Here is a 26,025-nt window from a genome sequence, read left to right as displayed (position 1 = left end):
ACGCTAAACGCCACCTGTGGTTTGGCTGATGATGCGACTGGGGTCAGCGGCCATGTTGGCTGTGTTGCTCTGCTGCCAGGCATCTGCCGACTGCACACAGCCGCCCTGCAGGGACAACCTGGTGGCAGCAGCCTGCGAGGGTCAGCCGCCCTGCAGGGACAACCTGGTGGCAGCAGCCTGCGAGGGTCAGCCGCCCTGCAGGAGGGCAGTTTTGCTCCCCGCCATCTTGGACGCCCCTCGGCAGGTGGAGCACAAGCCGGACTTGGGCAGGTTTCGTCCTCAGGTGAGAGACTGCTTCTCTTTGGAATGAAGCCTGACCTCTACAACCAACCGAGCTATACCATGGGGCGGTATAGCTCGGTTGGTAGAGGGTTCCAGGTTCGATCCCCGCTTCCGTCATCCTAGTCACTGCCGTTGTGTCCTTGGGCAAGACACTTTACCCACCTTCTCCCAGTGCCACCCACACTGGTTTAAACTTGTATGTGATATCATGTGCGATCCAAGCAGTCCTGCATCGTGTTCACTTGTGTGTGATATCATGTACGATACAAGCAGTCCTGCACCGTGTTTAATTGTGTGTGATATTATGTGCGATCCAAGCAGTCCTGCAGTGTGTTTACTTGTGTGTGATATCAGGAGCAATACAAGCATCCTACAGCGTGTTTACTCATATGTGATACCATGTGTGATACAAGCAGTCCTGCAGCATGTTTACTTGTGTGTGATATCATGTGCGATACAAGCAGTCCTGCATCGTGTTTACTTGTGTGTGATATCATGTACGATACAAGCAGTCCTGCACCGTGTTTAATTGTGTGTGATATTATGTGCGATCCAAGCAGTCCTGCAGTGTGTTTACTTGTGTGTGATATCATGTGCGATACAAGCAGTCCTGCATCGTGTTCACTTGTGTGTGATATCATGTACGATACAAGCAGTCCTGCACCGTGTTTAATTGTGTGTGATATCATGTACGATACAAGCAGTCCTGCACCGTGTTTAATTGTGTGTGATATTATGTGCGATCCAAGCAGTCCTGCAGTGTGTTTACTTGTGTGTGATATCAGGAGCAATACAAGCATCCTACAGCGTGTTTACTCATATGTGATACCATGTGCGATACAAGCAGTCCTGCAGCATGTTTACTTGTGTGTGATATTATGTGCGATACAAGCAGTCCTGCAGTGTGTTTACTTGTGTGTGGTATCAGGAGCAATACAAGCATCCTACAGCGTGTTTACTCATATGTGATACCATGTGCGATACAAGCAGTCCTGCAGCATGTTTACTTGTGTGTGATATCATGTCAGCCCTTTGAGACACTTGTGATTTAGGGCTATATAAATAAACATTGATTGATTGATTGATGTGCGATACAAGCAGTCCTGCATCGTGTTTATTTGTGTGTGATTGTGTGATATCATGTACGATACAAGCAGTCCTGCACCGTGTTTAATTGTGTGTGATATTAAGTGCGATACAAGAAGTCCTGCGGTGTGTTTAATTGTGTGTGATATTATGTGCGATACAAGAAATCCTGCAGCGTGTTTACTTGTGCGTGATATCATGTACAATACAAGCAGTTCTGCAGCGTGTTTGTGTGTGATATCATGTCCGATCCAAGCAGTCCTGAGGCGTGTTTAAATGTGTGTGATATCACGTGCGATACAATCAGTCCTACAGCATGCTTACTTGTGTGTGATATCATGTGCAATACAAGCAGTCCTGCAGATTGTTTACTTGTGTGTGATATCATGTGTGATACAAGCAGTCCTGCATCGTGTTTATTTGTGTGTGATATCATGTACGATACAAGCAGTCCTGCACCGTGTTTGATTGTGTGTGGTATTATTTGCGATACAATCAATCCTATAGCATGCTTACTTGTGTGTGATATCATGTGCAATACAAGCAGTCCTGCAGATTGTTTACTTGTGTGTGATATCATGTGCGATACAAGCAGTCTTGCATCGTGTTTATTTGTGTGTGATATCATGTAGGATACAAGCAGTCCTGCACCGTGTTTAATTGTGTGTGATATTACGTGCGATACAAGAAGTCCTGCAGCGTGTTTAATTGTGTGATATCATGTACGATACAAGCAGTCCTGCAGCGTGTTTAATTGTGTGTGATATTACGTGCGATACAAGAAGTCCTGCAGTGTGTTTAATTGTGTGTGATATTACGTGCGATACAAGAAGTCCTGCAGTGTGTTTACTTGTGTGTGATATCAGGAGCAATACAAGCATCCTACAGCGTGTTTACTCATATGTGATACCATGTGCGATACAAGCAGTCCTGCAGCATGTTTACTTGTGTGTGATATCATGTGCGATACAAGCAGTCCTGCATCGTGTTTATTTGTGTGTGATTATGTGATATCATGTACGATACAAGCAGTCCTGCACCGTGTTTAATTGTGTGTGATATTACGTGCGATACAAGAAGTCCTGCAGTGTGTTTAATTGTGTGTGATATTATGTGCGATACAAGAAATCCTGCAGTGTGTTTACTTGTGTGTGATATCAGGAGCAATACAAGCATCCTACAGCGTGTTTACTCATATGTGATACCATGTGCGATACAAGCAGTCCTGCAGCATGTTTACTTGTGTGTGATATCATGTCCTGCATCGTGTTTATTTGTGTGTGATTGTGTGATATCATGTACGATACAAGCAGTCCTGCACCGTGTTTAATTGTGTGTGATATTACGTGCGATACAAGAAGTCCTGCAGTGTGTTTACTTGTGCGTGATATCATGTACAATACAAGCAGTTCTGCAGCGTGTTTGTGTGTGATATCATGTCCGATCTAAGCAGTCCTGAGGCGTGTTTACATGTGTGTGATATCACGTGCGATACAATCAGTCCTACAGCATGCTTACTTGTGTGTGATATCATGTGCAATACAAGCAGTCCTGCAGATTGTTTACTTGTGTGTGATATCATGTGTGATACAAGCAGTCCTGCATCGTGTTTATTTGTGTGTGAAATCATGTACGATACAAGCAGTCCTGCACCGTGTTTGAATGTGTGTGGTATCATTTGCGATACAATCAGTCCTATAGCATGCTTACTTGTGTGTGATATCATGTGCAATACAAGCAATCCTGCAGATTGTTTACTTGTGTGTGATATCATGTGCGATACAAGCAGTCCTGCACCGTGTTTATTTGTGTGTGATATCATGTACGATACAAGCAGTCCTGCACCGTGTTTGATTGTGTGTGGTATCATGTGCGATACAATCAGTCCTACAGCATGCTTACTTGTGTGTGATATCATGTGCAATACAAGCAGCCCTGCAGATTGTTTACTTGTGTGTGATATCACGTGCGATACAAGCAGTCCTGCATTGTGTTTATTTGTGTGTGATATCATGTACGATACAAGCAGTCCTGCACCGTGTTTAATTGTGTGTGATATTACGTGCGATACAAGAAGTCCTGCAGTGTGTTTAATTGTGTGTAATATTACGTGCGATACAAGAAATCCTTGCGCGTGTTTACTTGTGCGTGATATCATGTACAATACAAGCAGTTCTGCAGCGTGTTTGTGTGTGATATCATGTCCGATCCAAGCAGTCTTGAGGCGTGTTTAAATGTGTGTGATATCACGTGCGATACAATCAGTCCTACAGAATGCTTACTTGTGTGTGATATAATGTGCAATACAAGCAGTCCTGCGGATTGTTTACTTGTGTGTGATATCATGTGTGATACAAGCAGTCCTGCATCGTGTTTATTTGTGTGTGATATCATATACGATACAAGCAGTCCTGCACCGTGTTTGATTGTGTGTGGTATCATTTGCGATACAATCAGTCCTATAGCATGCTTACTTGTGTGTGATATCATGTGCAATACAAGCAGTCCTGCAGATTGTTTACTTGTGTGTGATATCATGTGCGACACAAGCAGTCTTGCATCGTGTTTATTTGTGTGTGATATCATGTAGGATAAAAGCAGTCCTGCAGCGTGTTTAATTGTGTGATATTACGTGCAATACAAGCAGTCCTGCAGCGTGTTTACTTGTGCGTGATATCATGTACAATACAAGCAGTCCTGCAGCGTGTTTATTTGTGTGTGATATCACGTGCGATACAAGCAGTCCTGCAGCATGTTTACTTGTGTGTGATATCACGTGCAATACAAGCAGTCCTGCAGCTTGTTTACTTGTGTGTGATATCACGTGCAATACAAGCAGTCCTGCAGCGTGTTTACTTGTGTGTGATATCACGTGCAATACAAGAAGTCCTGCAGCGTGTTTACTTGCGCGTGATATCACGTGCAATACAAGCAGTCCTGCAGCGTGTTTACTTGTGTGTGATATCACGTGCCCTACAAGGAGTCCTGCAGCTTGTTTGATTGTGTGTGGTATCACGTGCGATACAAGAAGTCCTGCAGCTTGTTTACTCATGCGTGATATCACGTGCGATACAAGCAGTCTTGCATCGCGTTCAATTGTGTGTGATATGACGTGCGATACAAGAAGCCCGGCAGCTTGTTTCCTCACGCGTGATATCATGTGCGATAAAAGCGGTCTTGCATCGTGTTTAATTGTGTGTGATATGACGTGCGATACAAGAAGTCCTGCAGCTTGTTTACTCATGCGTGATATCACGTGCAATACAAGCAGTTCTGTAGCGTGTTTGATCATTTCACTTGATCAAACCTTTTCTAACATTCCACACTACAAAATAACTCAAGTTTGTACGATTCGTGCTGGTATCGCATGGGATCAATATCCGCCAATATAGTCAAGGCACCAACATCGGTAGGAGGAAATGTGCATTTTTGAAACTGATAGTCTCTGAGGCAGTGAATGTGTGCTGACTGGGGATTGGACGAGCACGAGGAAAGCGAGGAAAAGCGTCCGTATGATTTCAAGCGTGCGTTCGATTCCTGTCTCTGCAGGGCGGCGGCGTGAAGGAGCGGCTGGTGCGTCTGCAGCGCTGCATGCTCTCCCTGCAGGACACAGAGGCAGTCTGGATAGGCCAGGACAGCAACCTGCTGGGGGGCATCCTGGCGCTAATGGCGGCCGTGCTGACGGAGTGTGACCTCCACTGTCACAGCCAGGCCCTCGGGGCGATGGCGAAACGGCTGGGTTCGCACTGCGCATTTATAGCACACACACACTTTTGTATTTGTTACCTTCTTGAGACCTCCGAATAATGCCCACCTCTTTAGGACCAGCCTTTCTAGATATATAAAGATGTGTATTTACAACATTAATAATATATACATACTATGCAAATATAAAAAAGCTTGTTGTGAAAAATGAGTCACAATTTCACAAGAAAAACTTGGAATTTTGGCAGTATTATAATAAAAGTCGTCATTTTACCCAACGCAAGTCCACATTTTACAAGAAAAACTGAACATTTGTGCAATATTATGATAAAAGTTGGAATTGTACTCAATAACAGTCGCAATTTTACAAGAAAAGCTTAAAATGTTGGTAATTTTACCCGACAAAAGTCACAATTTTATAAGAAAACTTTAAAAATGTTGGCAATATTATAATAATAATTGGAATTTTTACTCAAAAAATGTCACAATTTTACAAGAACAACAAAAAAAATGGCAATATTGTGACACAAGTCAGAATTTTATAGGACAAATGTCACCGTTTTGCAGTAAAAAACTAATAATTTTACATAAAAAAGTAATCATTTTACAAAGAAAATATTGCAAAATTACAGAAACAGAAAGAATGTGAGAAATTGTTCCCAGTTTTATAAGAAAAAAGTCAACATATCGTGAAAAAAAGACTGCTTTTAGTTATTTTTGTATTTTTGTTTTGTAATTGGTTCTCATTATTTACTTCAAGTTGTTACAGTATGTCTCTATATACATATTTATTTTATTTTTTAAATTAATTTTGGCCTGAGGGAGCGCATTTGAATTTCTTACACACACTTGTTGTTTCATATGTTGACCAGAGGGGGAGCACTTTTAAAACCGACGCAGTCAATTTGAAAAATCCCTCCTTTTTGGGACCACCCTCATTTTGACATATTTCACCAGCAGGGGTGCAAATGAGACATTCTCTATTAGATGCAATGTTATTGGGACCATGATTTATGTCATCACTTGTTCACACCTCCTCATATGGAAGATACTTTTCCTTGTTGATGTGTCAAGAAGGGTAGAAATACAACACACACACACACACACACACACACACACACACACACACACACACACACACACACACACACACACACACACACACACACACACACACACACACACACACACTTTTGTATTTGTTACCTTCTTGAGACCTGAGAATAATGCCTACCTCTTTAGGACCAGCCTTTCTAGATATATAAAGATGTGTATTTACAACATTAATAATATATACATACTATGCAAATATAAAAAAGCTTGTTGTGAAAAATTATTCGGAATTTCACAAGAAAAAGGTCACAATTTCACAAGAAAAACTTAGAATTTTGGCAGTATTATAATAAAAGTTGTAATTTTACCCAACGCAAGTCCACATTTTACAAGAAAAACTGAACATTTGTGCAATATTATGATAAAAGTCGGAATTGTACTCAATAACAGTCGCAATTTTACAAGAAAAGCTTAAAATGTTGGTAATTTTACCCGACAAAAGTCACAATTTTATAAGAAAACTTAAAAATTTGGGCAATATTATAATAATAATTGGAATTTTTACTCAAAAAATGTCACAATTTTACAAGAACAACAAAAAAAAATTGGCAATATTGTGACACAAGTCAGAATTTTATAGGACAAATGTCACCGTTTTGCAGTAAAAAAGTAACAATTTTACATAAAAAAGTAATATTTTTACAAAGAAAATATTGCAATATTAGAGAAACAGAAAGAATATGAGAAATTGTTCCCAATTTTATAAGAAAAAAGTCGACATATCATGAAAAAAACACTGCTTTTGGTTATTTTCGTATTTTTTGTTTGTAATTGGTTTTCATTATTTACTTCAAGTTATTACAGTATGTCTCTATATACATATACATATATATATATACATATATATATATATATATATATATATATATATATACACACATACATATATATATACACATACATATATATATATATATATGTATATATATACATATATATATACACACATACATATATATATATACTGTATATACACACATGTGTGCGTTGTTGACCAGCTCACCTGTCTTTGACAGGAAGTGCAGCCGTGGGAAGAGAAGGGGAGAAAGACCTGCTTCTTTTCCTCAAGAGCATTACACGTCCTACAGGTGAGTACTGCCACACCACCACACAAACTGGGCGCGCTGCTCCACAACTACAGTGTAGTGCTGTTACACATCCATTATAGACGGAAAACGGACAATCGCAATATTTATCTGCTTTCACGTCTCCCTTTTTCAATGGTGAATTGCAACCAATGGAGCTCGTTCCACCTTTTCAGCCACGTAGCCAAGATGGCGACAATTGAGAGTAAAGTTGGGGGTCTAAGACTGCCAACTGACCCACGGACTGTGACTCATGACTATACATCCATCCATCCATCTTCTTCCGCTTATCTGAGGTCGGGTCTCGGGGGCAGCAGCCTAAGCAGAGAAGCCCCAGACTTCCTTCTCCCCAGCCATTTCGTCCAGCTCCTCCCGGGGGATCCCAAGGCGTTCCCAGGCCAGCCGGGAGACGTAGTCTTCCCAACGTGTCCTGGGTCTTCCCCGTGGCCTCCTACCGGTCGGACGTGCCCGAAACACCTCCCTAGGGAGACATTCGGGTGGCATCCTGACCAGATGCCCGAACCACCTCATCTGGCTCCTCTCCATGTGGAGGAGCAGCGGCTTTACTTTGAGCTCCTCCCGGATGGCAGAGCTTCTCACCCTATCTCTAAGGGAGAGACCCACCACCCGGCGGAGGAAACTCATTTGGGCCGCTTGTACCCGTGATCTTGTCCTTTCGGTCATAACCCAAAGCTCATGACCATAGGTGAGGATGGGGAACGTAAATCATACTTGCCAACCTTGAGACCTCCGATTCCGGGGTGTGTGGTCGGGGGTGGGGGCAGGGGTGTGGTTGGGGGAAGGGGGCGTGGTTGGGGCGTGGTTAAGAGGGGAGAAGTATATTTACAGCTAGAATTCACCAACTCGAGTATTTCATATATATTTAATATATATATATGAATATATATATATATATATATATATACAGTATATATATATATACAGTATATATATATATATATGTGTATGAAATACTTGACTTTCAGTGAATTCTAGCTATATATATATATATATTTATATATATATATTTATTTTATTATACATATAAATAAAAGAAATACTTGAATTTCAGTGTTCCGGAGGCTATCCAGTAGATGGCAGTATTGTCCTGTTTAAGAGTGTCACAACATTGCTGTTTACGGCAGACAAACTGCTTTACGGTAGACGAAAACGTGACTGCTGTTGTTGTGTGTTGTTACCGCGCTGGGAGGACGTTAATGAAACGGCCTAACAATAAACCCACATAAGAAACCAAGAACTCGCCCTCGATCATTCTACAGTTATAACGTGATTGGGCAGGCACGCTGTTTATATCGTGGGAAAGCGGACGTGAAAACAGACTGTCGCCGCTGTCCCCACTCAGGTCCGCATGGAGCTGGATGGGGCGTGGCCTCCAGCTCTGGCTGAATTCCGGGAGATTTTCGGGAGAACATTTCTTCCGGGAGGTTTTCGGGAGAGGTGCTGAATTCCGGGAGTCTCCCGGAAAATCCGGGGAGGGTTGGCAAGTATGACGTAGATCGACCGGTAAATTCAGAGCTTTGCCTTCCGGCTCAGCTCCTTCTTCACCACAACGGATCGATACAGCGTCCGCATTACTGAAGACGCCGCACCGACCCGCCTGTCGATCTCACGATCCACTCTTCCCTCACTCGTGGACAAGACTCCGAGGTACTTGAACTCCTCCACTTGGGGCAGGGTCTCCTCCCCAACTCGGAGATGGCAGATGGGGCGGTATAGCTCGGTTGGTAGAGAGGCCGTGCCAGCAACTTGAGGGTTGCAGGTTCGATCCCCGCTTCCGCCATCCTAGTCACTGCCGTCGTGTCCTTGGGCAAGACACCTCACCCACCTGCTCCCAGTGCCACCCACACTGGTTTAAATGTAACTTAGATATTGGGTTTCGCAATGTAAAGCGCTTTGAGTCACTTGAGAAAAAGCGCTATATAAATGTAATTCACTTCACTTCACTTGCACTTCACTCCACCCTCTACCGGGCGAGAACCTTGGACTCTGACTTGGAGGTGCTGATTCTCATCCCAGTTGCTTCACACTCGGCTGGAAACCGATCCAGTGAGAGCTGAAGATCCTGGCCAGTTGAAGCCATCAGGACTACATCATCTGCAAAAAGCAGAGACCTAATCCTGCAGCCACCAAACCAGATCCCCTCAACGCCCTGACTGACTACACATATTTTTATTATTGTTGACTATGTGAGTTGATATACTTGCTGAATGAAATTGAACTCTTGCTTGTCAGTCGCACCGTTGGAAAGGTTGCATCCTCAGGACTGTGCGGAGATTCACAGGCTGGGGGTCAAAGAGAACGGTATCTACACCATCCAGCCTGAGCTTGCCGGACCAGCAGTCGAGGTATTTCACAACCAGCACACACATAAAACATTGTGCTTTTTTTAGACCACGGCTGCGGAATATCAAGGTCTTTGTTTTGGCTCAGGCTAAATGTGACATGGTGACGACTGGAGGCGGGTGGACCGTGGTCCAGAATCGTCAGGACGGTTCGGTGGACTTCAACAGGACGTGGCAGGAATACCGGCGGGGCTTTGGCAATCCGCAGGGGGAGCTTTGGCTGGGCAACGCCGCCTTGCACGCGCTCACGTCCGCCGGCCAACACCAGCTTCGTGTGGAGTTGGAGGACTGGCACCAGCAGAGGCGCCACGCCACCTACAACCACTTCAAAGTGGCCGCAGAGGCACAGAGGTGATGAACGCACAAGGTGCTAAAGACACCTCTCGGGAACATTAGCTTCCTTAAAGGTCATCGGCTATTGAAGGACGTGCCCTTCATTACTCCCAGCGGCACCTGCGAGTGCAAGGGTGTCCAAACTACAGCCCGCGGGACGTCCATCTAATTTTAAAATATCTGATTATTTTATTGCTGCAACACTGCCGCCATCTCGTGGACTAAATGAGTAAATCAGGTCAAACACAGCACAGGATAAACTTATATGACACAATCCAGACAACCTTCCCTAGTCATGGCGAAAAGAAAAAAAAATTGCAACCAACACAAAAAGTCAACACACATGGTCGCACATACACACAACGTGCTCACTGAACTTTGTGGATATTATAAAACACGTCCAAATTACACCCATTTAAATCCATTACAATGCATGATGGGAAACATGCAAAACACTCTCTCTACACTTATCCATGTTTGGCGCATTTTAGCTGTTTGACATTACTGATTGAATACCAAACTCACACAAGTAAACAAGGCAGGAGTCGAGCTTTCACATATTCTTTATATCCAATTAAATTAGTTATATATCCATTATAATAATGTTATATGTACACATACTGTACATATATATATATATATATATATATATATATATATATATATAATATATATATATATATATATATATATATATATATATATATATATATATATATATATATATATATATATATATATATTATATTAGGGCTGCAACTAACGATTAATTTGATAATCGATTAATCTGTCGATTATTACTTCGATTAATCGATTAATAATCGGATAAAAGAGACAAACTGCATGTCTATCCTTTCCAGTATTTTATTGAAAAAAAACAGCATACTGGCACCATACTTATTTTGATTATTGTTTCTCAGCTGTTTGTACATGTTGCAGTTTATAAATAAAGGTTTATAAAAATAAAAATAAAAAATAAAAATAAAATTGCCTCTGCGCATAGCGTAGATCCAACGAATCGATGACTAAATTAATCGCCAACTATTTTTATAATCGATTTTAATCGATTAGTTGTTGCAGCCCTAATATATATATATATATATATATATATATATATATATATATATATATATATATATATATATATATATATATATATATATATATATATATATATATATATATATATATATATATATATGTGTGTATATATGTATATACATACATACATAAATGTATATGTAAATATACATATACTGTATACATATTTACATATATATACATATATATGTATATACACTACCGTTCAAAAGTTTGGGGTCACATTAAAATGTCCTTATTTTTCAATTAAGATAACCTTAAACTAGTCTTAACTTTAAAGAAATACACTCTATACATTGCTAATGTGGTAAATGACTATTCTAGCTGCAAATGTCTGGTTTTTGGTGCAATATCTACATAGGTGTATAGAGACCCATTTCCAGCAACTATCACTCCAGTGTTCTAATGGTACAATGTGTTTGCTCATTGGCTCAGAAGGCTAATTGATGATTAGAAAACCCTTGTGCAATCATGTTCACACACCTGAAAACAGTTTAGTTCGTGACAGAAGCTACAAAACTGACCTTCCTTTGAGCAGATTGAGTTTCTGGAGCATCACATTTGTGGGGTCAATTAAACGCTCAAAATGGCCAGAAAAAGAGAACTTTCACCTGAAACTCGACAGTCTATTCTTGTTCTTAGAAATAAAGGCTATTCCACAAAATTGTTTGGGTGACCCCAAACTTTTGAACGGTAGTGTATATATATATATATATATATACATATATATATATATATATATATATATATATATATATATATATATATATATATATATATATATATATATATATATATATATATATATATATATACATATATACATATATATATATATGGTTATTTTACATGTGGTCGGCTTTCGGCTCTCTAACAAATTTTTTTTAACCCAACGCGGCCCCAAAGTGAAAAAGTTTGGACATCCTCGATCTAGAATAAACTTTCAGGAGCTCCGAGGCGAGAAAGCAGCTCACCAGCTGCTGATGTCATAATAGCAGCATAAGTTAGTTAGCTCTCTGGGATCACGGCGCCAGTAAAAATAGATTGTTTGCGTCAGCGCGTTTAATAACGATATCGCTAATACCTGGTTAATATTCAGGTCATTAAATGTAAATAGAGTATCTATTTATTACTATTTATGGGCTTATTTCACCATGAAAGAAAGACTACAGGTTTAGTTTTCTAAATGTCTATTATTGTAGCAATGTGGTTGTTCAGGTTAAGGATTTTTGTGATTTATGATCGTTTGTGAGGTCACCAGAGAGACTTGTGTGTATGTGCAAGGCATCATGTTCTTATAATAAAGCCAACAGTTGACTTTGGAATATTTGGGAGTGAGGAAATTTCAGGACTGGATTTGTTGCACAGGTGGCATCTGTTGCGTCGGACCAGTTCTTCCTCCAAGGGAATCTAAGTTACTGGTCAATCCCAAGTTCTTTAGACGACATATATGCTGAGTAAGAAGGACCCTCAGGACAGTTTTGGAATATTATCAAGTTTTACTGAAAGTTTCAGGAGAACCACCTAGACCAGGGGTGTCCAAAGTGCGGCCCGGGGGCCATTTGCGGCCCGCAGCTAATAGTTTACCGGCCCGCCACACGTTCTGTAAATGCTATTGCAAAAATGAAAAAAAAACATTAAAAAAAGTGGAATGAGGTGAAATCTGACTAGAAAAAGTTGCAATGTTGACACAAAGCTGCCATGCAGGCTGTTTTTTTTTCTTTTTTGCCATTTCTTAAAAAAAAATAAAAAAATAACTCAATGTTATAATGAATTATTGACCTATTCAAGGCTCCAATTATTTCAAATATTTAACTTTAAAATGTTTTATGTGGAAAATATTGTGTGGTTGCCATACAAAAACATCAATGTTTTCTTTGACAAAAGAGCATAATACAAACAAAATAATAGTTCAAACGTAAAATCGACAGATATATCTGAAGTTGATCTCGTAACTTAAGTGTTGAAAGTAAGACAAATAATAATAAAAATGTATCACTTTATGATACAAACCTTTTGGGTCCCAAATATATTTAATGGGATTTTTTTTGTCTTTTCACTGTGATTACTCAAAAATAATAATGAATGGTGTCCTGCATTATTGATATTTTTAAGGCTCTAATTACTTCACATCAAACATTGCTTTTTGAATTTTTTGGGCAGTGGGGGGAAATACTGCATATTTCAGTTTTATTATAAAAAACAAAGTTGTCTTTGACAGAAAAGGCATTTTTAACTTTTTTTTTAACTTTATTTCAACTTGAAGTTGATATACTGTAGAGATTTACTGTAAGCGTTAAAAAAAAAAAAAAAAAATAATAATTCGACTTGTTTTTTTTACATTTTAATGACTTAGACCCTTTATGGTCCCCGGGAGCCCTAAAGGTAAAAAACAAAAACAAAATCCATATATTTTGTTATGGTTTGAAAATGAAAAATATCAAAATGGCCCTCGCATGCTTTAATTTTTCCGTGTGCGGCCCTCAGTGGAAAACGTTTGGACACCCCTGACCTAGACCAATACATTCATACCGGCTTCCTAAGTTGTTCTAACACTCGAACGGAAGAGCCCACGTCTTGCAAAACGAAGAAGGCCCCCACCTGTCTGAGAAGGAACACGGCTTCATTGTTCCACTACAGATAAGACGAAAGGGAGTATTCCATCTCATACAGTGCAAGTCTTCAAGGTAACAGACATAGTTTACTTGCGGACATAAGAGAAGAAATCGAAAGAGTACAAATGGAAAAACACTAGCTGCTTCACACATAACTGTGAATTAAAAAGAAATAACTCTTAAAGGCCTACTGAAAGCCACTACTACCGACCACGCAGTCTGATAGTTTATATATCAATGATGAAATCTTAACATTGCAACACATGCCAATACGGCCGGGTTAACTTATAAAGTGCAATTCTAAATTTCCCGCCACACTTCCTGTTAAAAACGTTTTATTATGCTGACGTATGCGTGTGACGTCACGAGGACAAGGGAAGTATTCGGAGCCCGGAGAATCCTATACAACAAGCTCTGTTTTCATTTCATAATTCCACAGTATTCTGGACATCTGTGTTGGTGAATCTTTTGCAATTTGTTTAATGAACAATGGAGGCTGCAAAGAAGAACGTTGTAGGTGGGATCGATCGGTGTATTAGCGGCTGGCTGTAGCAACACAACAAGGACTTAGCAGACGCCTAGCCGATGCTAGCCGCCAAACCCACGGATGAAGTCCTTCGTCGCGCCGTCGATCGCTGGAACGCAGGTGAGCACGGCTGTTGATGGGCAGATGAGGGCTGGCTGGCGTAGGTGGAGCGCTAATGTTTTTATCATAGCTCTGTGAGGTCCGGTTGCTAAGTTGCTAAATTAGCCTTAGCGTCATTAGCAACAGCATTGTTAAGCTTTACCAGGCTGAGAGTTATTAACCGTGTAGTTACATGTACATGGTTTAATAGTATTGTTGATCTTCTGTCTATCCTTCCAGTCAGGGGTTTATGTATTTTGTTTCTATCTGCATTTGAGAACGATGCTATCATGTTAGCTCAGTAGCTAAGTGTGTCACCGATGTATTGTCGTGGAGATAAAAGTCACTTTGAATGTCCATTTCGCGTGCTCGACTCTCATTTTCAAGAGGATATAGTATCCCAGGTGGTTTAAAATACAAATCCGTGATCCACAATAGAAAAAGGAGAGAGTGTGGAATCCAATGAGCCAGCTTGTACCTAAGTTACGGTCAGAGCGAAAAAAGATACGTCCTGCACTGCCTGTAGTTCTTCACTCTAACGTTCCTCATCCACGAATCTTTCATCCTCGCTCAAATTAATGGGGTAATCGTCGCTTTGTCGCTCCAAATCTCTCTCGCTCCATTGTAAACAAAGGAAAATTGTGAGGAATATTACCTCCTGTGACGTCATGCTACTTCCGGTACAGGCAAGGCTTTTTTTATCAGCGAGCAAAAGTTGCGAACTTTATCGTCGATTTTCTCTACTAAATCCTCTCAGCAAAAATATGGCAATATCGCGAAATGATCAAGTATGACACATAGAATGGATCTGCTATTCCCGTTTAAATAAAAAAAAAATCATTTCAGTAGGCCTTTAAATAAATATATATATGCATTCTTCACACATCCTATGACAGTTCCACGCTAGAAATCACTGAGAGCGGCCCATTCTTTCACAAATGTTTGTAGAAACAGTCTCCATGCCTAAGTGCTTGATTTTATACACCTGTGGCCGGGCCAAGTGATTAGGACACCTGATCATTTGGATGGGTGGCCAAAGACTTTTGGCAATATAGTGTACTTGCCTAAATCAAATACAGTACAAATGAATGTAATACCTTTATTTCATGTGTGTTGATGTTGTCTGTTACAATAGAGCAGGGGTCACCAACGCGTAGCCCGTAAGGACCAGATGAGTAGCCTGCTGGCCTGTTCTAAAAATAGCTGAAATAGCAGCACTTACCAGTGAGCTGCCTCTATTTTTTAAATTGTATTTATTTACTAGCTAGCTAGTCTCGCTTTGCTCAACATTTTTAATTCTAAGAGAGACAAAACTCAAATAGAATTTGAAAATCCAAGAAAATATTTTAAAGACTTGGTCTTCACTTGTTTAAATAAATTCATTCATTTTTTTACTTTGCTTCTTATAACTTTCAGAAAGACAATTTTAGAGAAAAAATACAACCTTAAAAATGATTTTAGGATTTTTAAACACATATACCTTTTTACCTTTGAAATTCCTTCCTCTTCTTTCCTGACAATTTAAATCAATGTTCAAGTAATTTTTTTATTTTTATTGTAAAGAATAATAAATACATTTTAATTTAATTCCTCATTTTAGCTTCTGTTTTTTCGACGAAGAATATTTGTGAAATATTTCTTCAAACTTATTATCATTAAAATTCAAAAAAATTATTATGGCAAATCTAGAAAATCAGTAGAATCACATTTAAATCTTATTTCAAAGTCTTTTGAATTTCTTTTAAAATTTTTGTTCTGAAAAATATAGAAGAAATAATGATTTTTCTTTTGTTAGAACTACAGCTTGGTCCAATTTGTTATATATTCTAACAAAGTGTAGATTGGATTTTAACCTGTTTAAAACATGTCATCAAAATTCTAAAATTAATCTTAATCAGGAAAAATTACTAATGATGTTCTTTAAATTCTTTTTTAAATTTTTTCTAAAAGATTCGAATTAGCTAGTTTTTCTCTTCTTTTTTTCGGTTGAATTTTAAATTTTAAGGAGTCGAAATTGAAGATAAACTATGTTTCAAAATTTAATTGTCATTTTTTTCGTGTTTTCCCCTCTTTTAAACTGTTCAATTAAGTGTAAATATCATTAATTATTAATAATAACATAGAGTTAAAGGTAAATTGAGCAAATTGGCTATTTCTGGCAATTTATTTAAGTGTGTATCAAACTGGTAGCCCTTCGCATTAATCACTACCCAAGAATTAGCTCTTGGTTTCAAAAAGGTTGGTGACCCCTGCAATAGACCTAGCATACAAACTTGTTGCCGCCACTGTACAGTATGGTCAACTGTGATAGGTCGGTGTCAGTGTCATGGCTAATGTTAGATGATTTGTTAAAATGTGTACAAAATGAACATAATGTGCAAGCGAGTGACAAAACTGTATTCTCAAAGATCCTCCCTCCCATCCAGGTACCGCCTGACAGCGCGCGAGTACTCCGGTGACGCGGGCAACGCGCTGAGCTACAGCAAACGTTACAACCACGACGGCAGATCCTTCAGCACCACCGACCGAGACCACGACCGCTACGCCGCCGGCGGCTGCGGCCAGTACTACGGCGCGGGCTGGTGGTTTGACGCCTGCCTGGCCGCCAACCTGAACGGGCGCTACCACCGGGGGCGCTACGGCGGGGTGACCGACGGCATCTACTGGGGGACGTGGTACATCCTGACTGACGGGCGGACTGGCGAACGCTATTCCTTCAGGAGAGTAGAGATGAAGATAAGACCACGCCATTTCGCTGGCTCAACCTGAAGATGGAGGAAGGGAAGGCGAGCTGCTGATGAGACGCTTGATTGCAATGACAGTCATTTTTTTTTACTTTTTCTAAACTCAACTCACAGAATAAATGTTCATACATGTTATTGAAATAAATGTTACATAAAGGAGGTATATAGGGATGATGTTTGATAAGAAATGATCGAGTTCGAGCCCATTATCGAATCCTCTTATCGACCGATTCCTTATCGATTCTCTTATCGAATCCAGATAGGTTGTTGTATATGGAAAAAAACACAATATTTGGTTTAACAAAAGCTCACTTTTATTTTATAAGAAAAAAATAAAATAAAATAAAAAAAATAATATTGACTGTTACCCCCCTAAAAAAATAAAAAAATAAAATATTGACTGTTGTTACCCAAAGTATATTAATTGGGATTTTTCAGAAAAACAAATATATACAGTAACACAAAAACAACCAGTCTCTGTGATCACTATAGGTCAGGGGTGCTCACACTTTTTCTGCAGGCGAGCTACTTTTCAATTGATCAAGTCGTGGGGATCTACCTCATTCATATATATAATTTATATTTACTTATTTATGAAATATATGTTTTGTTAACAAGTTAAAGGTGTTTAATGATAATACAAGCATGTTTAACACATATAGTTAATAAATTAAAGGTGTTTAATGACAAAAGAAGGATGTTTAATACATATAGTTAATATTGTTAACATGTTAAAGGTGTTTAAAGATAATGCAAGCATGTTTAACACATATACTTAATATTGTTAACAAGTTAAAGGTGTTTAATGATAATACAAGCATGTTTAACACATATAGTTAATATTATTAACAAGTTAAAGGTGTTTAAAGATAATGCAAGCATGTTTAACACATATACTTAATATTGTTAACAAGTTAAAGGTGTTTAATGATAATACAAGCATGTTTAACACATATAGTTAATATTATTAACAAGTTAAAGGTGTTTAAAGATAATACAAGCATGTTTAACACATTTGGATTCCTTTCTTTCATGAAGACAAGAATATAAGTTGGTGTATTACCTGATTCTGATGACTTGCATTGATTGGAATCAGACAGTAGTGCTGATAACATATTATTTTCAAATGGAGGAGAAAAAAAGTCCTCATTTCTGTCCTATACCACATGAAAGTGTTTGGTTTTTGTCATCTTATTTGTCCAGCTTCCATACTCCTTTGTATACACTTTACAAGAAATACATTGGCGGCAAACTCCGTAGCTTGCTAGCTTGTGCACGCCAGCTTTCTGAGACTCTTAGCGCAGGCAGGATGAAGCAGAGCTTTTATTGTGAAGGCAGGAACTGTGCAGTCGGTCTTTGGAGTTTTGACGACAGGTACGGCGCCAGAGTCTGTTGAAATAAAAAGTGTTTCTCGCCTTCCTGTCTGTCATTTTTTCTTAATAATGAGCTGGCAGCAGCCGGCGTCATCTCAGAAGACCCTCGGGTGCCATGAATGGCAATCAAGTGACGAAAGTGACGTCATTGTGAAGATTTATGATCGCTCATTTTTAGGACTATTTTTTTAATGCCTGGCTGGCGAACGACTGACACAACCTCCGCGATCGACCAGTAGATCGCGATCGATGTAATGAGCACCCCTGCTATAGGTGAATAGCCATGCCTTGAGGCGTTTTTTCCGGGTCCATTATTTTTGCTGCTTGTGTGACATCACAGGAAATGATGTGATGTGTCATTTCCTGTGATGTCCCACAGGGCATTTCTTGTGGGACGGGATTCGTTCCCAGGGATTCGAATAAAGAACCAACTCTTTTTCTTTATTATAGTGGCCTCGATAACGGGAACCGGTTCTCAAAAAGGGATTCGAGTCCATGGAAATCGGTTCTTTTCTTATCGAACGGTTCTTTTCTTATCGAACAACGGGGAGAACCGGTTTCGAACATCATCCCTAGAGGTATATCCTGAATGCTTTAGTTGACTTTTGAATATTGGATCCCAGTGGGGCGCTAGAGTAAGTTCCTTCTAATAAAATATTCCAAAAATGTTAAGTTGTTTACAGGGAATCAATAAATCCATACTTAGTAATAGATCCTTAGTCACTTTTGCGAGGGTTGTCTCACACTGCAAAAACTGCAATCTAAGTAAGATTAAATATCTCAAATAAGGGTGATATTTGCTTATTTTCTGTCTGATAAGATAATTCTTCTCACTAAGCAGATTTTATGTTAGAGTGTTTTACTTGTTTTAAGGCAGGGGTGTCCAAACTTTTTCCACTGAGGGCCGCACACTGAAAAATCAAAGCAAGCAGGGGCCATTTTGATATTTTTTATTTCAAAAACCAATAAAGTTAAAGTTAAAGAATATGTATAAAAAAATATACATTTAGGCCTCCACTCAAGTGTCATTATTCAGTATTATTATTTGTATTATTATTCAAGTTTTAAATCTCTAGATCAACATTAGGTCTATTTGTCAATTTAACGTTTTTAAAGATTTAAGTTGTGTGCTCTTTTTGTCAAAGAAAACCCATTTTTTAAATGGAAAAAAACACAAAATATGCAATATTTTCACCCAATAAAATTTTTAAGTGGAATATTTCAGGTTATATAATAATTGGAGCCTTAAAAAGGTCAATAACTCATAACACCATTGATTTTAATTCATTATTATTTTTTGAGCAATGGCACTTCAAAACAAATCACTCTAAAATTATTGGGGATCCAAAAGGGTCCTACTCATTAAAGTGTTAAAAAATAAATTATACTTTTTTTTTTACTGTTTATTTTTAACACAATAATCTCAAGATCAACTTCAGATCTATCCGTAAATTATAAGTTCTATTGTTTTTTATTTGTTTGTTTTAGGCCCTTCTTTAAAAAAAAAAAAACAGCTCAGTTTTTTGTATGTCAAACACAAAATATGCAACATTTTCCCCCAAAAATATCTTAAAGTGGAATATTTAATGTGACGTAATTGGAGCCTTGATTAGGTCAATAATTCATAATGACATTGATTTTGATTCATTATTATTTTTTAAAGAAACAGCCTGCATGGCAGCTTTGTGTTATTAGAGTAAACATTGCAACATTTTCTTGTTACATTTCACCTGTTTGCTCTTTTATACCACTTTTTATGTTTTGAATTTTTTTCAATCGTATTTTTAAAATGTGCCGTGGGGCCGTTAAAAAATGACCTGCGGGCCGCAAATGGCCCCCGGGCCGCACTTTGGACACCCCTGTTTTAAGGGTTTTGGTCCTAAATGATCTCAGTAAGATATTACAGCTTGTTGCTGAGATTTGATGAGCTATATTGAGTAAAACATGCTTGAAACTAGAATATCAACTGTTGCAAAGCTGTGTCATCAACACTCACAAGTATAAAACTACTTTTTTTTAAAGTAATAATTTTTAATTTCAAGCATGAAAAAAAAAAGAAATCATGACCTTGACACAATTGTGTCTCATAATTAAAACGGATGACAGCCAAATGGACTTTGCTGTTTTATTTTACAGTTGGCACAGTACAGTAAACTGACAGTTAATATTTAAACGTTTAACATGTGACATTTCTAACAATTTTGAACAGAAATAGTTCATGCACATTCAGATAAATTCTTCAAAATTACAATAAAAAAAAAATTTGGTCGGGGGCCGGGCTGTAAATATATATATATATATATATATATATATATATATATATATATATATATATATATATATATATATATATATATATATATATATATATATATATATATATATATATATATATATATATATATATATATGTATATATTTGTATATATATATATATATATATATATATATATATATATATTAGGGCTGCAACAACTAATCGATTAAATCGATTAAAATCGATTATAAAAATAGTTGGTGATTGATTTAGTCATCGATTCGTTGGATCTATGCTATGCGCAGAGGCATTTTTTTCTTAAAAAAAAAAAAAAAAAACATATATATATATATATATTTCTTTATAAACCTTTATTTATAAACCGCAACATGTACAAACAGCTGAGAAACAATAATCAAAATAAGTATGGTGCCAGTATGCTGGTTTTTTTCAATAAAATACTGGAAAGGATAGAAATGTAGTTTGTCTCTTTTATACGATTATTAATCAATTAATCGAAGTAATAATCGACAAATTAATCGATTATCAAATTAATCGTTAGTTGCAGCCCTAATATATATATATATATATATATATATATATATATATATATATATATATATATATATATATATATATATATATATATATATATATATATATATATATATATATATATATATATCCCTAATATATATATATACATATATATATATAGCCTTAATATATCTATATATATATATATATATATACACATATATTAGGGCTGCAACAACTAATCGATTATAAAAATAGTTGGCGAATAATTTAGTCATCGATTCGTTGGATCTATGCTATTGGCATGCGCAGAGGCAATTTATTTTTTATTTTTTTAATAAACCTTTATTTATAAACTGCAACATGTACAAACAGCTGAGAAACAATAATCAAAATAAGTATGGTGCCAGTATGCTGTTTTTTTTCCAATAAAATACTGGAAAGGATAGAAATGTAGTTTGTCTCTTTTGTCCGATTATTAATCGATTAATCAAAGCAACAATCGACAGATTAATCGATTATCAAATTAATCGTTAGTTGCAGCCCTAATATATATATATATATATATATATATATATATATATATATATATATATATATATATATATATATATATATATTCCTTGCGCACTAATTGACTGAAAGAGCACGCTCTTGGCGCGATGATGTCATTTTATCGATCGATGGGAAAATGCAAGAAATGTAATGCCGGGAGCATATCATTATGTCAAGATAATGGCACTAGCATTTACTTCATTTAAGAATATTTTTCAACATATTGAGAAAAAAGGTCTCATATTTGTTTTTTCTACCAAGAAAAGTGCACTTGTTATTAGTGAGAAAATACTTATTTTAAGGTATTTTTGGGTTCATTGAGGTTAGCTAATTTTACTTGTTTTGGAAAGTCTTGACAAGCCAAATTTTCTTGTTCTATTGGCAGATAATTTTGCTTGGTTCCAGTAAAATACCCCTCATTTTTGTATTTTTTTAAAATTGTTTTTGAACACTGACTTTTGAACTGAATTATTGTCTGCTGCCAATAGCACAGATGGGAGCATGCTCTGCCCCCTGGTGGCTCACACTAGAAGAAACTACCAGAACATTTAGGCGTTGACACAAACTGCTCATTCAAGTGATAAACTCATCTTCTGGTGTGTCTATTTCATACGTAGAGTTATGTGGTTTACCTCTGAATAGAACACAAACGTGCTTAAAGTCACACTCAGCTGCCAATTCCTGAATAATGCATCATTTTTGTGTTATAAGTGACACGCCCGCAAATGTGTTTTAGTCATCTCCAATATCAATCGTTTTGCCTTCTCTAATTGCCTCCAGGGGGTTGTTTTTTTGAATGTTCTGCGCACCTTTTTACTGCGCACCCGTCGCCTTGTGGTGTCGTTAGATGTCAATCAGTCCTCCCGTCCTCTCCTCTTTATCCTTTCTGTATCCATCAGTCTTGTTGACAAGGGAGGAACAGTCGTGTCACCACAGTATCCTGGCACCGTGTCTGGAGTGGGGTGATAGTGGCGCTGCTGCGGGCTGTGAGGGGTACCGCCGTGCTCAGTTGCCCCAGAGCCGGAAGCCCCAACCTGGGCAGCGGTTAGCCTGCACATCCCTCTGAGGAGCCCTGAGCTCCTTTAGGGGAAGTGCCCCACCGTTTATTAACGCCTCCATAACAGAAAACCATATCAAGCCATCTCACGCATCTTCATACCACTTTTGGCCTGCTGCTAGAGTCCAGCCACAGTGACCCCTGTGGCCCCTCAAGCTTACCCTTGTGCAAAAGCCAAAACATTTGCTTTCCAAAATGTGAAACTTTGACTAAATTCCTCTCAAAAGTCAGTGGCTAAATGTTTTTTTTTAATAGTCCAATTAGATTTTATTATGAGACAAACATAATGTTATTTAATGTTAGCACACATGCTACATGTCCAGTCGTGGTCAAAAGTTCACATACACACTGCAAAAAGTCAGTGTTCAAAAACAAAACAAAAAAACAACAAAAACTAGGGGTATTTTATTTGAACTAAGCAAAATTATCTGCCAATAGAACAAGAAAATTCGGCTTGTCAAGACTTTCCAAAACAAGTAAAATTAGCTAACCTCAATGAACCCAAAAAATACCTTAAAATAAGTATATTCTCACTAATAACAAGTGCACTTTTATGGGTAGAAGAAAAAATGAGACCTTTTTGTTCAATATGTTGAAAAATATTCTTAAATGAATGAATGAATGAATGAATGAATGATCTTTATTGTCATTGTGCATGTACAGGTACAGGTCCAACGAAATTCAGGTTGCTTCCCTAAGGTGCTTTGCATTTTTTTAAAAAAAAAAGAAGAAACCACACAATATACAAAAACAACACAATATACACAATATGCAATATGGCCTAAGACCACTCTAAGAGGCAATGTAAAAAAAACGAGACAGTAAAAAGTATAAAGTGACTAGTGAACTGACTAGAGAGGAGTAATGCTGGTTCCCAGTGTGCTGAGGGGGTGGGAGTCAGCATTTCCTACCTCCTATGCTGTGCAGGCATTTTATTTTGGATTAAAATATGTAAATAAATATGATAAATATTGTCCAGTTGGCATGTAATCGCTGATTGCACAGTACCGGATCGTGATTGACCGGTGGCATGAGTTTTTATTTTTTATTTTTTTTTACATTCCTGCTGCGTTTAGTGCAGTTATGGCCCGGGGGTAGAAACTGTTCTTGAGTCTAAATGAAGTAAATGCTAGTGCCATTATCTTGACATAATGATATGCGCTCTGCATTAATTTTCTTGAAATCAGCAAACTTACACTAAAAACAAATTTATTGTTCTTAATGGGAATTCAACAAGGCAAGCGCTTGTTACTCTCGGGGTCTCCTAGCCACTCAGGCAAATCATACGGTCTAAAAATGCATTTTTCCATCGACAACATGACATCATCGCGCCAAGTGCGTGCTCTTTCAGTCAATTAGTGCGCATATATACAGCCCGGCCCCCGGTCAAATTTTTTTAAATTGTAATTTTGAAGAATTTATCTGAATGTGCATGAACTATTTATGTTCAAAATTGTTAGAAATGTCAAATGTTTTTTTTTTTCATGCTTGAAATAAGAAATGATTACGTTAAAAAAGTAGTTTTATACTTGTGAGTGTTGATGACACAGCTTTGCAACAGTTGATATTCTAGTTTCAAGCATGTTTTACTCAATATAGCTCATCAAATCTCAGCAACAAGCTGTAATATCTTACTGAGGTCATTTAGGACCAAAACCCTTAAAGGCCTACTGAAATGATTTTTTTTTATTTAAACGGGGATAGCAGATCCATTCTATGTGTCATACTTGATCATTTCGCGATATAGCCATATTTTTGCTGAAAGGATTTACTAGAGAACATCGACGATAAAGTTCGCAACTTTTGGTTGCTGATAAAAAAAGCCTTGCCTGTACCGGAAGTAGCGTGACGTCACAGGTTGAAGGGCTCCTCACATTTCCCCATTGTTTACACCAGCAGCGAGAGCGATTCGGACCGAGAAAGCGACGATTACCCCATTAATTTGAGCGAGGATGAAAGATTTGTGGATGAGGAACGTGAGAGTGAAGGACTAGAGTGCAGTGCAGGACGTATCTTTTTTCGCTCTGACCGTAACTTAGGTAAAAGGGCTCATTGGATTCCACACTTTCTCCTTTTTCTATTGTGGATCACTGATTTGTATTTTAAACCACCTCGGATACTATATCCTCTTGAAAATGAGAGTCCAGAACGCGAAATGGACATTCACAGTGACTTTTATCTCCACGGCAATACATCGGCGAAGCACTTTAGCTACAGAGCTAACGTGATAGCATCGTGCTTAAATGCAGATAGAAACAAAAGAAATAAGCCCCTGACTGGAAGGATAGAGAGAAAATCAACAATACTACTATCAGGAGACACCGAACCAAACACTGGACCTGTAAATACACGGTTAATGCCGCCTGTCGAAGCCTAGCAATGCTGTTGCTAACGACGCCATTGAAGCTAACTTAGCTACGGGACCTCGTCAGAGCTATGATAAAAACATTAGCGCTACACCTACGCCAGCCCTCATCTGCTCATCAACACCCGTGCTCACCTGCGTTCTAGCGATCGACGGACCGACGAAGGACTTCACCCGATCATCGATGCGGTCAGCGGCTAGCGTCGGCTAGCGCGTCTGCTATCCAACTCAAAGTCCTCCTGGTTGTGTTGCTACAGCCAGCCGCTAATACACCGATCCCACCTACAGCTTTCTTCTTTGCAGTCTTCATTGTTCATTAAACAAATTGCAAAAGATTCACCAACACAGATGTCCAGAATACTGTGGAATTTTGCGATGAAATCAGAGCTTTTTGTATTGTGATACAATGTGTCCCAATACTTCCGTTTCAACCATCGACGTCACGCGCATACGTCATCATACATAGACGTTTTCAACCGGAAGTGTGGCGGGAAATTTAAAATGTCACTTTATAAGTTAACCCGGCCGTATTGGCATGTGTTGCAATGTTAAGATTTCATCATTGATGTATAAACTATGAGACTGCGTGGTCGGTAGTAGTGGCTTTCAGTAGGCCTTTAAAACAAGTAAAACACTCTAACATAAAATCTGCTTAGTGAGAAGAATTATTTTATCAGACAGAAAATAAGCAAATATCACCCTTATTTGAGATATTTAATCTTACTTAGATTTCAGTTTTTGCAGTGCACTTGTAAAGAACATAATGTCATGCCTGTCTTGAGTTTCCAATCATTTCTACAACTCTTATTTTTTTGTCATAGAGTGATTG

General features: G+C 38.1%; 1 protein-coding gene across 1 annotated transcript; it reads left to right on the top strand.

The window, feature by feature from the left end:
• Window positions 1–52: 52 nt before the first annotated feature.
• Window positions 53–17,077, top strand: si:ch211-157b11.8 (fibroleukin). Its single transcript, XM_062037819.1, has 6 exons — window positions 53–283; window positions 4,918–5,107; window positions 7,203–7,274; window positions 9,525–9,637; window positions 9,723–9,985; window positions 16,735–17,077. The coding sequence occupies exons 1-6, from the start codon at window positions 53–55 to the stop codon at window positions 17,075–17,077; spliced, it is 1,212 nt and encodes a 403-aa protein (XP_061893803.1).
• The last annotated feature ends 8,948 nt before the right edge of the window (window positions 17,078–26,025 follow it).

The sequence above is a fragment of the Entelurus aequoreus genome, linkage group LG26, assembly GCF_033978785.1.
Source record: "Entelurus aequoreus isolate RoL-2023_Sb linkage group LG26, RoL_Eaeq_v1.1, whole genome shotgun sequence".
Taxonomy (NCBI): Eukaryota; Metazoa; Chordata; class Actinopteri; order Syngnathiformes; family Syngnathidae; genus Entelurus; species Entelurus aequoreus.
The sequence above is the reverse complement of the archived record's forward strand: the minus strand, read 5'-3'. Positions and strand labels throughout refer to the sequence as shown.

Coding starts and splice junctions, on each gene's coding strand:
- si:ch211-157b11.8 (XM_062037819.1), top strand. CDS start 53: ATGTTGGCTGTGTTGCTCTGCTGCCAGGCATCTGCCGACTGCACACAG. Junction 9,638..9,722: donor TTGCCGGACCAGCAGTCGAG/GTATTTCACAAC, acceptor GTTTTGGCTCAG/GCTAAATGTGACATGGTGAC. Junction 9,986..16,734: donor GTGGCCGCAGAGGCACAGAG/GTGATGAACGCA, acceptor CCTCCCATCCAG/GTACCGCCTGACAGCGCGCG.